General features: G+C 46.9%; 1 protein-coding gene across 7 annotated transcripts in view; it reads left to right on the forward strand.

The window, feature by feature from the left end:
• The first annotated feature begins 4,492 nt into the window (after nucleotides 1-4,492).
• The window catches only part of XG (Xg glycoprotein (Xg blood group)), a 62,985-nt gene continuing 49,318 nt past the window's right edge, over nucleotides 4,493-18,159 (forward strand). For 3 of the 7 annotated variants that reach the window (XM_063702913.1, XM_063702914.1, XM_063702916.1), the window contains exon 1: nucleotides 4,929-5,062. In XM_063702913.1, the coding sequence (XP_063558983.1) occupies nucleotides 5,002-5,062 (61 nt within the window). In that variant the 5' untranslated portion in view covers nucleotides 4,929-5,001. Of the gene's footprint in view, nucleotides 5,063-18,159 lie in introns of all 7 variants that reach the window. The other 4 variants (XM_019019356.4, XM_019019357.4, XM_055376345.2 and 1 more) reach the window with 4 other exon arrangements.

Consider the following 18,159-nt stretch of genomic DNA (forward strand, 5'->3'; position numbering starts at 1 on the left):
ATTTTTGTATTTGTAGTAGAAATGTGGTTTCACCATGTTGGCCAGGCTGGTCTCAAACTCCTGACCTCAGGTGATCCATCTGCCTCGGCCTCCTAAAGTGCTGGGATCGCAGGTGTAAGCCATCATGCGTGGCCTAGAATATTCTTATTTCCAATTTTACAGCAACAGAATGTCTTCTGTCTTGTTTCTACTTTAAAAAAACAGTTTGCTAAAGCTTTCTTTGTAGTGCAATTGTGAATTTTCAGGAGCATCCCATGAACATTGAAAAGGAGATGCATTCACGCTTTTTAAGGTTATCGAGGATGTGAAAATTAAAGTCGGCTTTGTAAATTCTGCTGTGTCTGTGAGCTCCCAGCATTTGATCAGCTGAGGCTTCGAGCGGTGAAGTAGAGTGCTTTTTCCCTAACGTGCTCTGATCTGGAGCCTGCGTGTATTACCGCTGGGCACACGGCCTGCCCTGACCATACTTTAGTGAAGCAGAGGTGATAAAACTGTGTTTCACAGGACTCCCGCAACACACAGCTTTGATGTCGGCAAACTAGAACCCGGGAGCCAAATCTGCCCACAGTGTGTTTTTGTACAGCTTTCGAGGTAAGAAGTTTTTTGTATTATTGTCGTTATTGTTGTTTTGAGATGGAGTCTTACTCCGTCGCCCAGGCTGGAGTCCAGTGGCATGATCTCGGCTCACTGCAACCTCCGCCCCTGGGTTCAAGCGATTCTCCTGCCTCAGCCACCTGAGCAGCTGGAACTACAGGCATGCACCACTACGCCCGGCTACTTTTTGTATTTTCAGTAGAGACAGGGTTTCACCATGTTGGCCAGGTTGGTCTCGAACTCCTGGCCTCAAATGATCCGCCTGCCTCTGGCTCTCAAAGTCCTGGGATTACAGACATGAGCCACGGTGCCCAGCCAAGAATGGTTTTTACATGTCTGAATAATTTTTAAAACTCCAAAGAACAATAATATTTTGTGATGCATGAAAATCATGTGACACTCAAGTTTTTATGTTCATAAAGTCCACTTGGCGCACAGACATTGGTTACATATTGCAGCAGAATCCATATGGTTTGCAAAGAGAAATGCCTTTACTATCTGACCTTCTGCAGAAAAGCTTGTCTACTCTTGCCTTAAGAAGCATGTAAAATACTTACAACACTGGCACGTGTTAGGCATGGTGGAAATCATAGCAATTATTTTGCACCTTCATTACATCTGAGAGGATTTCCTGAATTTAACCATTTAACCTAATTCCTCACTACCTTTTGGGAAACATTTTTTTTATTAAGGTGAAATTCACAAATCATAGAATTAACCTTTTTTTTTTTTTTTTGACGCGGAGTCTCTGTCACCCAGGCTGGCGTGATCTCATCTCACTGCAACCTCTGCTTCCCGGGTTCAGGCAATTCTCGTGCCTCAGCCTGCCAAGTAGTTGGGATTACAGGCAGTCACCACCACATCTGGCTAATTTTTGTATTTTTAGTAGAGATGGGTTTCATCATGTTGGCCAGGCTGGTCTTGAACTCCTGACCTTAGGTGATCCACCCGCTTCAGCCTCCCAAAGTGCTGGGATGACAGGAGAATTCACCATTTTAAAGTGAACAATTCAGGTTGCTTGCTGCTTTCACAGTGTTGTGTGGCCACCACTTCTACCTAGTTCCAAGATATTTTCACTGCCCCCAAAAGAAATCCCATTAGCAGCTGTTTTTTATATTGGCTTCCTGGGGCTGTCATAAAAACATGCTTCAAACTGGGAAGAGGGCTTAAAAACCAGACAGTTAAGCTGTCACAGTTCTGCAGCATAGAGGTCTGAAATCAAGGAGCAAACAGGGTGGATTCCTCCCTCCGTCCCTTCTTCCCTCCCTTCCTCCCTCCGTCCCTCCTTCCCTCCTTCCCTCCCTCCCTCCCTTCCTCCCTTCCTGCCTTCCCTCCTTCCTTCCTTTCTCTTTCTTCCTTTCCTTACCTTTCCCCTTTCCCTCCCTTCCTTCCTTCCTTTCCTCCTCCTCCTCCTTCTTCTTCTTTCTTTCTTCCTTTCTTCTTTCTCTTTCTTCTCTCTCTCTTGCTCTCTCTCTCTTTCTTTCTGAGTCTCACTCTGTTTCTGTTGCCCAGTCTGGAGTGTGGTGGCACAATCTTGGCTCACTGCAACCTCTGCCTCCCGGGTTCAAGCAATTCTCCTGCCTCAGCTTCCCAAGTAGCTGGGATTACAGGCGCGCACCACCATGCCTAGCTAATTTTTGTATTTTTAGTAGAAACGGGATTTCACCATGTTGGCCAGGCTGGTCTCGAACTGCTAATCTCCAGTGATCTGCTCACCTCAGCCTCCCAAAGTGCTGCGATTACAGACATGAGCCACCGGGCCCAGCCAGCAGGGCTGATTTCTTCTGACGCTGTGAGGTAGAATGGATTCCATGCCCCTCCCATTGCGTCCAGTGGTTTGCTGCCAGTGTCCCTTGGCTTGTAGGTGCATCACCCCAATCTCCCACTTCCTGTTCCCAAGGCCTTCTCCCTGTGTGCATGTCAGTGTCCAGATTTCTCTCTTCTTTTAAAATACCAATCATATTGCAGTATGACCTCATCTTAACTAATGATTAGGTTGGTGCAAAAGTAATTGCAGTTTTCACCTTCAAAAGTAATGGCGAGGGGCTGGGCACGCTACCTCACGCCTGTAATCTCAGCACTTTGAGAGGCCGAGGTGGGCGGATCACAAGGTCAGGAGTTCGAGACCAGCCTGGCCAACATGGTGAAACCCCGTCTCTACTAAAAATGCAAAAATTCACCAGGTGTGGTGGTGCACGCCTGTAATTCCAGCTACTCAGGAGGCTGAGGCAGAAGAATCACTTGAACTCAGGAGGCAGAAGTTGCAGTGAGCTGACATCACACCACTGCATTCCAGCCTGGGTGACAGAGCAAGCCTGTGTCTCAAAAAAAAAAAAAAAAAAAAAAAGTAATGGTGAAAACTGCAATTACTTTTGCACCAAAGTAATACATCTGCAAAGATCTTATTTCCAAAGAAAGTCACATTCTGAAGTACTGAAGGGTTGGGCTTCAGTATATGAAGTTTGCTGGAGAAAAAATGCAACTCATAATATATCCATTCCCACGTCTTTCCAGCCCCTGGCAACCGGCAATGTGCTTTCTGTCTCTGCAGATTTGCCTGTTCTGGACATTTCGGAGAAATGGAATCCTACACAATGCGTTCTTCTGCGTCTGTTTTCTCTAATTCAGCATCCAGTGTTTGACGTCCATCCACTTTGTAGCAGATGTCACAGTGTCAGTCCTCTTTAGGGTCAGGGGACTTTGAAGGAAATATCTTTCTAAATGCATCAACTGCTTCCTGGACTCTGCCACTCAGAGCTTAGGACTGCACAAGCTAACTGCCTTAGAGCATTTCCCCCATATGCGCACACACACACACACACACGCACACACATGCACACGCACACATGCACACACACACAGACACGTGCACACACACACACACACACACACCTGTGTGCACAGGAACTTAATCCATCCAAGTAACTTACCTTTATAAAGACGTTGCAGTCCAGGTGTGATGGCTCACACCTGTAATCCCAGCACTTTGGGAAGCCGAGGCAGGTGGATCACTTGAGGTCAAGAGTTCAAGACCAGCCTGGCCAATGCAGTGAAACCCTGTATCTACTAAAAATACAGAAATTAGCCGGGCGTGGTGTCGGGTGCCTGTAATCCTAGCTACTCGGGTGGCTGAGGCAGGAGAATCGCTTGAACCTGAGAGGCGGAGGTTGTAGTGAGTTGAGATCACACCACTGTACTCCAGCCTGGGCAACAGAGTGAGACTCTGTCTCAAAAAAAAAAAAAAAAAAAAAGGAAGATATTTCATAGAAGACAACTCCCAAACACCAGGTCAACAACATGAACAGACTTAACACTCCAGATGCTCAAATTTGCAGAGAGAAAAGTCCAAGGTTTATTTCTCCTTTTGGGTCTGTTTGCCATGAATCCTGCTTCTCTGGGAATTTAGAAGCTGCCCTCATAACTAAGACTGATTTTCCCCTTTCTCCTGCAGTTAATCTATTTACCAGAGGACTTCAAAGCTGTTTGCAAATGGTAACTTTTTAAGTGCTTGCCTACTGCTTCATGGTAGGTAGAGTGTAAGGGTTAACCCACGAGTTGTATATGGATAAATTAGACATACTCACGGATCTGCAGGGAAGAATATAATTAAAACCATTGTGAAAGCAGGAGTCATCATCGAACTCAGCTATCCAGTCATGTTTCTTCTCCAAGGAGATTTCAAACAGAAGATGTAAATTTTGGTAGTTACATAAAATGTCTCAGATTTAAATGAAAGACACAAAAAGCCACATGTCATCTCCTTTTCCTGAACAACCGTCTCTGCTGAAATATTAGTTCTGCCACCTACAAAGACAACTGAAGGCTGAGGATAAAAAATGCATCTTGGAAGTCACTGAGTTTGTTAGGTATAAAAGCCAAGACTTCAACTGAGGTCTTTGCACTGATGTGTACATTAACCCCACGCTGGGTATCACTGTACAATCACGTCCTGCAGGAGGAAGATTACAGGCGGCCAGTGTCTTCTCTGGTTTCTGGGTTGGTGACTTTGAACTTGCTACAGCTCCCACACCCGCAGCGAGCAGAGTTGCCAAGCAAGTGTGCCGGCTTCCAGAAGCCTGAGATGCCCATTGGCGCTTGGGAACCACCCCAGTTTCCCCATCCTCTGTGCTGCTGCAGATTGGTTGAGGCGGCCCGGGGAGGCTGGCTCCGACACACGACTGAGTGTGCCCACACTGGTCCCACAGGTTTTCAGCTGTGGCGTTTGGGATCTGAGCTTGGAGCCCATTTGTTTCTGGCAGTTCGGCTCATATTTTCCACTTGAAGACATCGCCTCCCTTCCTTCCAAGCTGGGAGACCAGAAGTCAACAACAGGAGGGTGGAGAGGCCGGACCTCACAATCCGCTTGGCTGGGGAGTCCACTGAGGTTCTTGCATCCTGAAGCAAACCATGGAGAGCTGGTGGGGACTTCCCTGTCTTGCGTTCCTGTGTTTTCTAATGCACGCCCGAGGTAAGAGTCATTTTGCTTTGAGGGAGATCTGCCTGGGCATGGATTTTTCTATTCTTGCTTTAAGAAACTCTTTCCAAAGGAGTTGCTATGAAGTGAATGGGGATAATTTGCCCAATGGGATTAGAAAGGAGACTAAGAGCGAAGGGTGGCTGAGAGGGGAGGGAGAAGACGGGCTGCTCCAATTTGGAATCTGGGAATTAGATCCAGAAGGGCAGGATGTTAGCTGATACCATCTAGATATTCGCCATATTTTCCTGTTTTGATCCATGTGTCCCACCCGTTTAAAAAATGACCTATTTAACTCCATGATTCAAGCATGACTGGGTGTGTGTGGAATGTCAGTCATTTCTTTCTGATTTTAAAAATTAGTTCTGACCATTTCCATACAGTAAAAGTAGAGTTGAAACTACTTCATCCCGTGGGGCAGATTACCAGAGATTCGTTTGCCGGAAGGGTTGCATTTGTTCAGATTTTTAAATCTTTTCCTAAACACTGTCATTCATTCTTGCAAATTAAAACCACCTGAATTGTTCACATCAAAAACTTCGATATAAACTTGCAGGCTGGCTGTCCCAGATCCAAGATTAGATTTTTTAGTTCCGTGCGAGGACCTCTTTAAGAAACTCCAACGAACTCATAAAGTATAGGATTTGAACAACGGTTGAGTAAGTTTCTTTGGTCATTTTAATGTGGCGATTTCAGAGAAGGGAACGCCTGGGCGCATCTTAAGAGAGAGAAGTATTTCTGTTAGGAGTTAAAACACATCATTCAGATGTCCCTGTGGCAGCATTTCCTGTTTATCCTATTTAAAGACATGGACGTCATTAAGATTGGAGTTGGTTGTTTATGGGCGGAGGCGGTGTCGGGATGGATAGATCCTGGTGGACATAGTCTAGGATCTGCAGTGAGAATTTTTTATTATTCTGTGCTGTCTTCAGATCTCACCGAGTAAGTGGACAATGCGGCCATGCATTCATTAGTTTCTGTTTACAGGGAGATGTTCAACAGTAAACCCACCTCCCCAGAAAAGTACTTCCAGGAGTTTGTATCATTCACAGTAAGAGCCAAAGGTTAACCATATCCCCTTGGGCAAATCAACTTCTACAAAGTGCGGATACAGACAGTTCCCAACTTACCATGGTTTGACATGACGGTTCAATTTAAGATTTTTCAACTTTACAATGGTGCAAAATTGGTATGCATTCAGTACAAAGTAAAACTGTACTTTGAGTACCCATACAACTTTTCTTTTTTCTTTTTTCTTTTTTTTTTTTTTGAGATGTTGTGTCATTCTCTTGCCCAGGCTGGAGTGCAGTGACACAATCTGAGCTCACTGCAACCTCCACCTCCTACGTTCAAGCAATTCTCCTGCCTCAGCATCTCAAGTAGCTGGGATTATAGGCGCCCACCACCACACCCAGCTAATCTTTCTATTTTTAGTAGAGACTGGGTTTCACCATGTTGGCCAGGATGGTCTTGAATCTTGACCTCTGGTGATCCACCGGCTTCCCAAAGTGCTGGGATTATAAATGTGAGCCACCGTGCCCGGCCCCATACAGCCATTCTGTTTTTCATTTTCAGTACAATATTCAATAAATTATGTGATGTATGCAACACCTCATCATAAAGTCGACATTGTGCTAGATGATTTGTCCATCTGTTGGCTGGTGTTCTGAGCACTTTGAAGGCAGATAAGGCTAAGCTATGGCATTTGGTAGGGTAGTTGTATTAAATGCACTTGTGACATAAAATGTTTTCTTTTTTTTAATGTGTTTTAATTTTTTTGAGGGAGGGTCCCACTGTGTCACCTAGGCTGGAGTGCAGTGTTTCCATCATAGCTCACTGCAGTCTTCACCCCAGGGGTTCGAACAAACCTCCCACCTCAGCCTCCAGAGTAGCTGGGACTACAGGCATTTGCCGCTGTGCCTGACTAGTTTTTAAAACTTTTTGTAGAGACGGGATCTCACTATGTTGTCCAGGCTGGACTTGAACGTCTCAGCTCAAACGATCCTCCTGCTTTGGCCTCCCCAAATCTTAAGATTACAGGCATCAGCCACCACACCCTGTCCTGTGCCAAATTCTTTGAATGACAGCAGCACTTCCTATGCACTAGGCATGGATTAACTTAGTTGATTGTCCCTCAGCCCTATGACGGGAGTGTCGTGCCTGATGTCATTTTACAGATGGTGTATTAGTCAGGGTTCTCTAGAGGGACAGAACTAATGCAATAGAAATATATATAGAGAGAGGAGTTTATTAAGTATTAACTCACATGATCACAAGGTCCCACAACAGGCCGTCTGCAGGCTGAGGAGCAAGGAGAGCCAGTCCAGGTTCCAAAACTGAAGAACTTGGAGTCTGATGTTCCAGCATCCACCATGGGAGAAAGATATAGGCCAGAAGACTAGGCCAGTGTCTCTTTTCACATTTTTCTGCCTGCTTATATTCTAGCCACAGTGGCAGCTGATTAGATGGTGCCCATCCAGATTGAGGGTGGGTCCGCCCCTTCCAGTCCACTGACTCAAATGTTAATCTCCTTTGGCAACACCCTCACAGACACACCCAGGATCAATACTTTGTATCCTTCAATCCAATCAAGTTGACATTCAGTATTAACCATCACAGATATGGGTAAACTGAAGCACCTGAGGATTGGACGGGGGCAGCCGGCAGCAGAATCTGAGCTGTCTTGTAGCTCTCTCTGGGAAGACTCCAGTGAGCATCCTGCTCTATCCGAAGCCTTGTCTTCTGAAAATCAGAATCATCCCTTCTCCAAGTGTTACAGGAAAGGGGTCCGGATCCAGACCCCAAGACAGGGTTCTTGGATCTCGCTCAATAAAGAATTCAGGGCTAGTCTGTAAACTGAAAACAAGTTTATTAGGAAAGTAAAGGAATAAAAGAATGGCTACTCCGCAGAGCAGCTCTTAGAGCTACTGCTTGCCCATTTTTATGGTTATTTCTTAGTGATATGCTAAGCAAGGCTTGGATTATTCATGCCTCCCCTTTTTAGACCATGCCGAGTTCCTGACATTGCCATGGCATTTGTAATTGTCATGGTGCTGGTGGGAGTGTAACACTGAGGACAACCAGAGGCCACTCTCATCACCATCTGGGTTTTGGTGGGTTCTGGCCGGCTTCTTTACTACATCCTGTTTTATCAGCTAGGTCTTTATGACCTGTATCTTGTGCAGACCTTCAGTCTCATCCTGTGACTCAGAATGCCTTAATCATCTGGGAATGCAGCCCAGTAGGTTTCAGCCTTCTATTGCCCAGACCCTATTCAAGATGGAGTCGCTCTTGTTCCAGTGCCTCTGACACAAGTAGCACCCCTTAGGGAGGTTACAGGAGGGACTGGAAAGAAAGTGAGGTCTGGATCAGGGCCCTTCTGTGTAAATAAGATGATGTACATGCAGCAGCTGGGTATGTCCTGGGTAAAAATTAGTTAAATGCACAGACGACCCTGTTACATCCCCAGCCATCACCAGCTGGAAATGGAGCACATTTCCAAGATCCCAAAAACATTCTGCAAGGCTGGTGCGATGATTGCTACGAAGTACTTAAGAAAACAGATTATTGTTCAGGATCAATAGCTAATGCATGTGGGGCTTAATGCCTCTGTGATGGGTTGATAGGTGCAGCAAACCACCATGGCACATGTTTACCTATGAAACAAACCTGCACGTCCTGCACACGTATCCCGGAACTTAATAAAATAAAGAAGACAGAATATTGTTAATGGTTAATATGCTGTAAATCATTATTATGATTACTAAATTATCAATACAAAACAAGATAATCACAAGACGGCCATATTCCTAACAGAGGTTGACATTTTAGCAACCCCATATTTCCACTGTATTTAATTAGTATTTGCCGTCCAATCCAGAGGGGCATGAAGGAACACGAGACAAAATCAGGTCTTCTAACAGCTGAGAAGAAGCTGAGAACCAGAAGTGGAAACCCCAAAGGGCAGCGTATGAAATGTCATTTATTGTGGGGAAAAAAAAGAAAATGACAGAGTTCGATAGAAGAAATAAGCACTAGTGTTTAGATCATCAGCAGGGTGACTTTAGTTTACAATAATCTACTGTAGATTTCAAAATAGAAGAGTCGGAATGGTTCTAATATGAAGGAAAGACAGATATTTAAGGTGGATGGATATCCCAAGTAGGCTGATTTGATCTTTACAAATTATATAAATGTATTAAATTATTACATGTACCCTGAAGCTATGTACATCTGTTATGCATCAATTAAAAATAAATTAAAAGAAAAGGATAATGTCCAGGATATACAGCAGCTAAGACAGTCTCTTCCAAGTCTATTGTACATTATTCCCTTATCAGATTTGAAACCTGAGAGTTCTCTGACCCCCCCTCACAGGATGTGTGACAGGGGTATGTTTGATCTGTTTGACCGCCACACACTGAAACCTCTTATGGGAGGCAGAACTTGCAGATGGGCAGGTACAGCAGCTATTGTGAGTGTTTTTGAGCTCTGGGCCCCACGGTAGCATCTAGGGATGGGTGCCTGCGACCCCCGAAGCCCCAGTGGGCGTTTTACAGTGCTCTTTTAGCTCTGCCATCCGCACGTGGCTTAAGTGTTAGCCAGCTCAGTGCCGTCTTGGTACCCGGGTTCTTGTCCAGCATCCAGGAAGAATCAGGTCACGTGAACCAGCTGAAGGATGGTGAATGCAGAAGAGTTTGTTGCCAGATGGAGATGACTCTTAGCGGGATGGTTGGGGAGTTGGAAAGGGGATGGAGTGGGCAGATGATCTTCCCCTGGAGTTTGGTTGTCCTGCGGCTAACCTCTTCTCCAACCATCCCCAGCTGAACACCTCTCAGTGTTCAGATGTTCCTTCTCTTCTCTCCTTCTCTGCTGTGCTGCTCTTTGGTTCCTCGCCTTTTCTGCTCATCTGTCTGTCTGCACATGGGGTCTGGGGCTTGGGGTTATATGGGTACAGGACAGGCAGGCAAGGTGGGTCAAAAGGCAACATTTGGGCCAAAAATAGGAATGCCTGTTTCCATTTAGGACTACAGGTTTCCAGGCTTGAGGGCGGGGCCTTTGCTGGGGAACTGCCCTCTTCTATCTAGTATCTTCCTGCCTCCTGTCCGTATCAACGTGACTTAAAATGTGTGTGCATTTGTATAGAGCTGTGTTTCTATGTAAAGACTAAAAAAGACTTATGAAAAAGATCACTCAGAGCTCTGAACAGTAGCAAATCATATTTCTGAGTACTTCCTGTTGAGTAAAGGTAAGTGAGGATTGTGCCAAGTATTTTTCATTACTTGCTGCATTAGGTTGTCACAGGCTGTTTAGTTTACTTCTAAAAATTGGGATATGGGGAAGTTGTGGGCCGGGCACAGTGGCTCATGTTTGTAATCCCAGCAGTTTGGGAGGCCGAGTTGGGCAGATCACTTGAGGTCAGGAGTTTGAGACCAGCCTGGCCAACATGGCAGAATGCTGTTCCTACTAAAAATACAAAAATTAGCCAGGCATGGTGGGGGGTGTCTGTAATCCCAGCTATTCAGGAGGCTGAGACAGGAGAATCGCTTGAACCCAGGAGGCAGAGGTTGCAGTGAGCTGAGATCATACCACTGCACTCCAGCCTGGGTGACAGAGTAAGACTCCATCTCAAAAAAAACAAAAAAAAAAAAAAAAGGAAAAAAAAGTTATGATGATCGCCTAAGGTGAGAAGCCATACCATGCCAGCGTACAGAACCCCAAACCACGCCAGCCTCATCCTACGTCTCAGTTATATTTTTCTTGACTTGCTTCCATTCTGGTGCCCCCTCTCTCCCTGCCCTCTCCTTCCCTGCAAAGGATCTAGCAAATTTGTAGGTGTGGAAAGGGAACCACAAATGGGTCATTTCCCTGCCATTGTCACCTTGAGCATGTAGCCATTTAGTGCAGTGATTCTCTGTCTTTGATGTGCAGGTCATCACCTTGAAGGGAGGAGGTATTAAAAGCACCACCCAATCCCCACCCACTGAGATCTTTATTCAGCAGGTGTGGGTCAGGCATTTGGGAGCTGGGAGACCTGCATTTTAAGAAGCACCCCAGGTGACGCCCAAGCGGAGCTATGTGCTTCTTTTAAGAGATGATGACTCTGTGTGCAACCATGTGGTTACCTTTGCGTGGAGTCTCATGGATCACTGCCACAGTGGGGAGGCAGCTCTGTGCTCTCCAATTCAGAGATGTGTCATTCACTCTATGCAGGCCCAAGGTGACACCCCCAGATACAGATGCTGCCATCCAGCCATTCTCAACCAGGGATCATGTTTATCCACAGGGACACTTGTCGATATCTTGAGGCTTTGAGTTGCCACACTGATAGCAGGGATGCTCCTGGCATCTAGTGGGTGGAGCCCAGGGATGCTGGACAACACCCTGCAGTGCACAGGACGCCCCACAGAAAAGAATGATCCAACCTCATATGTCAGTAGGACTGAGGCTGAGGAATCTTGCCTTAGCATGAGAGACCCTGTCTGTCTGTCTGCCTATCTCTAGATCTATCTATTGTCTACCATTATCCATCGACCTGTCTCTATTATATACACCCATCATCTACCTAATCTATCTGTCAGTGATTTTCTGTCATCTATTATCTATCTATTTATCTATCTATCTTTCTACCTACTTCTCTATCCAACTCTCATCTCTATTACCTATCTATGTATCTATGTATCTATCTATGTATCTATCTATCCCTCCCTCTATCAATCTATCTATTTATCTAGTAGTCCATCATCTATCTATGACATTCTTCTGCTACCCAGGGATAATTGTGTTCCTCAAGTAACACTTGGCAGTGTCTGGAAACAATTTTGGTAGTTGCACTGGGATGGGTGTTCTCTCATTCGGTGGGTGGAGACAAGGCATGTTGTTCAACACCTTACAGTGCACGGGACAGCACCCATGACAGAGAGTTATGCAGCCCCAAGTGTCATTAGTGCTGTAGTGGAGAACCTGCTGTTAGTTGTAACTTCTAACCCTGCGAAAGGGGACAGGTTGGAAATGTCATGGTCCTGTACACTGTAGGAGGTATAGTTGTCCGGAGGTATAGTTGTCTGGAGGTATAGTTGTCCTGTACAGTATAGGAGGTATGGTATAGTTGTCTGGGGCATTTCTAAATGGATCTTACTGTCAGAATGCACTTGTAGGATCTTTTTCCCATAGGGCATAGAGCCATGGCACATATAACCCAGAAGCTAAGCATTCCATAGTTTCCTTGTTGGAGTAGGAAGGGGCTGTGCAGAAAAAGTCTACGGCTGTTTGGCACCTGAGTGTGAAGACATCTGGCAAATATTGGAGCCAATTACCAGACAAGCACAGTGTCCAAGAAATGTCTCCCCTTTCTTGGATAACAACTGACCCTTCCTGTGAGGGCCCCCCTCATTCCAGCCATTTTCCTCTTTCTCATTGGCACACAGGGGGTAGAAAAGTGGGGTTCTGCTTGCAGGTGGGGCTCTGCCAGACACGGCTAAGCTCCTGGGGATTCCCCCGATGGATCAGGGGCCAGAGGCACCTAAACCTGTGAGCGATGTGTGCAGCCACGGTGCTGAGGCTGGGAACCTCTGCTGTAGTCTGTGAATCCCAACCTCTGGGAGTGCTTCAGAATCTGCATGTGGCCAGATTCTGGGCTGATCTGGAATCTGCATGTGGCTGGATTCTGGGCTGATCCAGGCATGGAGGCGTGTGCCTGTAATCCCAGCTACTCGGGAGGCTGAGGTGAGAGAACTGCTTGAACCTGGGAGGCAGAGGTTGCAGTGAGCTGAGATTGTACCATTGCACTGCAGTGAGCCGAGATTGCACCACTGCACTCCAGCCTGGGCAACAGAGCGAGACTCTGTCTCAGAAAAAAAAATTAAGGAAGAGTATTATTGAGGGCATAGGCCAGGCGCATGATGTTGCTGAGATGAAACTGTCTCTCCAGATTCCCAAACCCTGGTTATCTCCACTGAACCAGGCTGTCCAATGGCATCCCCATTGTAATTGACCATGTTCCATGGTTTAAATCTGTTGTGAGCCAAATTGTACCCCTCTCAATTTTACAAATGGAAGTCCTAACCTGCAGGACCTCCAATTGTGACTGTGTTTGGAGATGGGGTCTTTAAAGAGGTGATTCAGGCCGGGTGCAGTGGCTCATGCCTGTAATCCCAGCACTTTGGGAGGCTGAGGCGGGCAGATCATGAGGTCAGGAGATGGAGATCATCCTGGCTAACACGGTGAAACCCCATCTCTACTAAAAATACAAAAAAAAAAAAAAAAAAAAATAGCTGGGCGTGCCTGTAGTCCCAGCTACTTGGGAGGCTGAGGCAGGAGAATCGCTTGAACCTGGGAGGTGGAGCTTGCAGTGAGCCGAGATCGCACTACTGCACTCCAGCCTGGGCGACAGAGCGAGGCTCTGTCTCAAAAAAAAAAAAAAAAAAAAAAAGAGGTGATTCAGGCAAAATGAGGTCACTAGGTTGGGCCCTGATCCAACAGGACTGCAGACCTTATAAAAAGACGAGATGAAGACACAGACATGCACAGAGGGACGACCCTGTGAGGACTCAGGGAAAAGATGGCATCCACAAGCCAAGGAGAGAGGTCTCAGTAGGAACCAGCCCTGCCCACACCTTGATCTCAGACTTCCAGCTTCCAGGCCTGTGGGAGAATCAATGCCCACTGTTTAAACAGCCTGGTCTGTGGGACTTTGCTATGACAGCAGCCACAGTGGACAAACACATTTGTATTCCAATGAATGAGTTACCTCTGTAAGGGTTGAATTGTGCGTCTCCAAAATTTATATATTGAAGGCCTAATCCCTAGGACCTCAGAACATGACTGTGTTTGGTGATGGGGTCTTTAAAGAGGTGAGAAGGGTACAATGAGCTCAGGAGGTTGTGCCCTGATCCAATAGGACTGGGGTCCTTATAAAAAGAGTAGATAAGGACACAGACACACACAGAGGGATGACCCTGTAAAGACACATGGAGAAGAGGGTGTCTACAAGTCAAGAAGAGAGACCTCAGGAGGAACCAGCTCTGCCCATGCCTTGATCTCAGAATTCCAGCCTCCAGGACTCTGGGAGAATAAAACTCTGTGGTTTATAAGCCACCCAGACTATGGTATTCTGTGATAGCAGCCTGCAATGGACTAAGACATCTCATAAGAAGAGCAGATGAGGACACAGACACGCACATAGAGGGACGACCACGTGGGGACACAGGGAGAAGACGGCGTCTACAAGCCCAGGACAGAGGCCTCAGGAGGAAACAGCCTTGCCCATATCCTGATCTCAAGACGTCCAGCCTCCAGGACTGTGGGAGAATCAATGTCTGTTGCTTATAAGCCACCCAGTCTATGGTATGCTGTGACAGCAGCCTGAAATGGACTAAGACACCTCATAAGAAGAGGAGATGAGGACACAGACACACACAGAGGGATGACCACGTGGGGACTCAGGGAGAAGACGGCATCTACAAGCCCAGGAGAGAGGACTCAGGAGGAACCGGCCCTGTCCACACCTTGATCTCAGACTTCCAGCTTCCAGGACTGTGGGAGAATCAAGGTTGTTGTTTAAGCTGCCCAGTCTTTGGGATTTCATTGTAACAACTCTGGGAAGCCATTACCAAGTCTCTGTCCTGCAAAGTGAGATCCATGGATCTGCAGCCTTGACATCCCCTGGGAGCTGATGAGAAACACTGTATCTTGGGCCCAGACAGACCTGCTGAAGCATAGTCTGTGTGTCACCCATGTCCTGAGGGATCCGTGTGCATGCCACTCTGGGAAGACGGGTTTACAACACACCATCAACCAGTGCCTCATTGCATGGTCTGCGGTATTTTCCTCGAGTTTTCCTTGCACCAAAGATGTCTTGCTTTTTGTGATGAATGATCATTCCTTCCTCTTTGACGACAAAATACTTCGATCTCTGCAGACACCGTCTGTTGTGTTACAGACAGACACTGAGGCCTGAATTCTCATTACCAATGTTTGCTCTAATAGAGCTTCAATCTGCAACTGCATAATACGGTCACTGGGAAGTCAAGAACGGGGCCAGTTGGTTGACCTTCTGGGGAGAGGCTGGGCTGCTTGGATGCTGAGACCGTGGAGGGTTCATGGGTTCCGAGGAGCAGATCGTGCACCAGGGCGGCCTGCTCAGCTCTGGCATCTGCAGCCCCGGTGAGCTTGAGCATTAGGGAGTCCCTGGATATTCATGTTGAGGTGTGGAGGAGGAGACTCCAGCTGTGTTTGATTTCCTGTCCTGCTGGAAACATAAACTTCATAACCAAGTAGAGAACAGAATGGATTTCATTTTATCCATGGGGATAAACTGGAACCCAGCCCTTGACAAACAAGGCCCACCGGGAATAAGATTTCCCCATTGGGGCAGCAGCCTTCCTTGTCACTTTCTGTTGCAACCTACAGTCCTAACCTAGTCATATGATTTAATTTTTTTTACTCTGTGAATCATGCCGTCCTGGGAGAGAGTGAGATGGAGCAAGGACACCCCTCTTAGGGGCCTGCCAGGCATTCTCCCTAGCATGGAAATAAAGGAAAACCTTGAGTTCCTTCAAGGGAAATTCCAGGCACCTCGCTGGCCTTGAGAAGTACATGGAGCAGCTTGATAAGCAAGAAGGTGATTGTAGTGTAGAACAATAGCCAAGGAAGTTAGAGCCTCAATATGTTTAGTTTCCTGTAAAGACTAAAGATAACATCCTTTTTTGAGATGGAGTCTTGCTCTGTCACCCAGGTTGCAGTGTAGTGGTGCAATCTTGGCTCAGTGCAACCTCCAGCACCTCCTGGGTTCAAGTGATTCTCATGCATCAGCCTCCCAAGTAGCTGGGACTACAGGTGCACACCACCACGCCCACATTTTTGTATTTTTAGTAGACACAGGGCTTCCCCATGTTGGCCAGTCTGGTCTGGAACTCCTGACCTCAGGTAATCTGCCTGCCCTGGCCTCCCAAAGTGCTGGGATTGCGGGTGTGAGCCACCATGCCCAGCCAAGATAACATCTTACTATATGGCCCTGAGTTGATTTTCAGGAACCCAGACCCCCACCAAATAAAAAATGCCATCTGCTGGCTCATAGACGTTGGGTAAGAGAAACTGAGGCCTGAATTCTCATTACAAATGTTTGTTCTAAATTCCTTCCCTGGGGCGTGTGGCGGTGGGAGGGGGGTGGAAGGGGGTGCGGGGAGGTGCTGGAGGAAGTCACACCAATGGCCAGAACTAAGATTGATTTCTGCTGACCCCAAATGCTCAGACAAACTTCGCCTCCTTAACCAATGACAAAATCAGAGAAACTTTGAATCCATGTTAAGCCCCTGCTTCCAGGTATCCCGCCTTTTTAGATCAAAGCAATGTATACTCTGCATGTATTATGGCTTTGCTTGTAACCTCTGCCTCCTTGCCATTGAAAACCCTCACCTACTGGCCACCCAGGAGGTTGGGTCTTAAGGTATCAAGGAGGTTGCTTGATGCCCTCTAAATAGCTCGGAATAAACGCCTCACTTCCTCACGCTGCAATCCCAATGGCAGTGTTCGGCTTTACTGCACAGGGCCGGTGGACCTAAGTTGAGTTAGTTGGAGGTGTTCGAACCAGGGCAACTCCAGCTTGAGTAGGGGCTGTGTAAAATGAGGCCGAGAGCTGCCGGGCTGCATTCCCTGATGGTCAAGGCATTCTAGGGCACAGGATGAGATAGGAGGCTGACACAAGACACAAGTCATAAAGACCTTGCTGGTGAAACAGCTTGCCGTAAAGAAGTCGGCCAAATTTTACCAAATCCAAGATGGCGACGAGAGTGACCTCAGGTGGTCCTCACTGCTACCTTCCCACCAGCCCCATGACCGTTTACAAATGCCACGGCAATGTCAGGAAGTTACCCTATATGGTCTAAAAAGAGGAGGCATGAATAATCCACTCCTTGTTTAGCATATCCTCAAGAAAGAACCATACAAATGGGCAACCAGTGGCCCTCGGGGCTGCTCCGTCTATGGAGGAGCCATTCTTTATTCCTCTGCTTTTCTAATAAACTTGCTTTCATTTTATGGACTCGCCGCAAATTCTTTCTAGTGTAAGGTCCAAGAACCCTGTCCTGGGGTCTGATTCCAGACCTCTTTCCTGTCACAAGTTCAGTCACAAGAACCATTATCATATGCTTTCTATATATACACATAGGTATTTTTTAATTGCTGAACTGGAGTCAAAGAGAAACCTTAGGATTTGCCTGAAGGAAGTCAAGATTTGTCCTTCTCGGGGTCCCTGTGCCAGCTTTGTAAAACCTCGGGACTTTCCCCTCTGTGGGCTTCCTCAAGCTGAGGAGGGCTCTATGGGCTTAGGACCTACTAAGCGGCTTCATCTGCAGCAGCTGATCCAGGAAAGTTGATTTAAATGAACCCACACTTCAGAGGAAACCAGTACAATCCGATGTAAAGAAATAAAAAATAGGCCGGGGGTGGTGGCTCATGCCTGTAATCCCAGCACTTTGGGAGGTCGAGTTGGGCGGATAACAAGATCAAGAGATGGAGACCATCCTGGCCAACATGGTGAAACCCCGTCTCTACTAAAAATACAAACATTACCTGGGCGTAGTGCCATGCACCTGTAGTCCCAGCTACTCAGGAGACTGAGGCACTAGAAGCGCTTGAACCAGGGAGGCAGTGGTTGTAGTGAGCCGAGACTGCGCCATTGCACTGCAGCCTGGGCAACATAGTGAGATTCTGTATCCAAAAAAAAAAAAAAAAAAAGGCTAGGCACGGCGGCTCATGCCTGTAATCTCCGCACTTTGGGAGGCCAAGGTGGGTGAATCACGAGGTCAGGAGTTTGAGACCAGCCTGGCCAACATGGTGAAACCCCATCGCTACTAAAAATAAAAAAAATTACTTGGGCATAGTAGGGGGCGCCTGTAATCTCAGCTACTCAGGAGGCTGAGGCAGGCAGGAGAATCACTTGAACCTGGGAGGTGGAGGTTGCAGTGAACAGAGATTGCGCCATTGCATTGCAGCCTGGGCAACATAGTGAGGTTCTGTATGAAAGAAAAAGAGAAAGAGGGAGGGAGGGAGGGAGGGAGGGAAGGAAGGAAGGAAGGAAGGAAGGAAGGAAG

Source organism: Gorilla gorilla, chromosome X, assembly GCF_029281585.2.
Source record: "Gorilla gorilla gorilla isolate KB3781 chromosome X, NHGRI_mGorGor1-v2.1_pri, whole genome shotgun sequence".
NCBI lineage: Eukaryota > Metazoa > Chordata > Mammalia > Primates > Hominidae > Gorilla > Gorilla gorilla.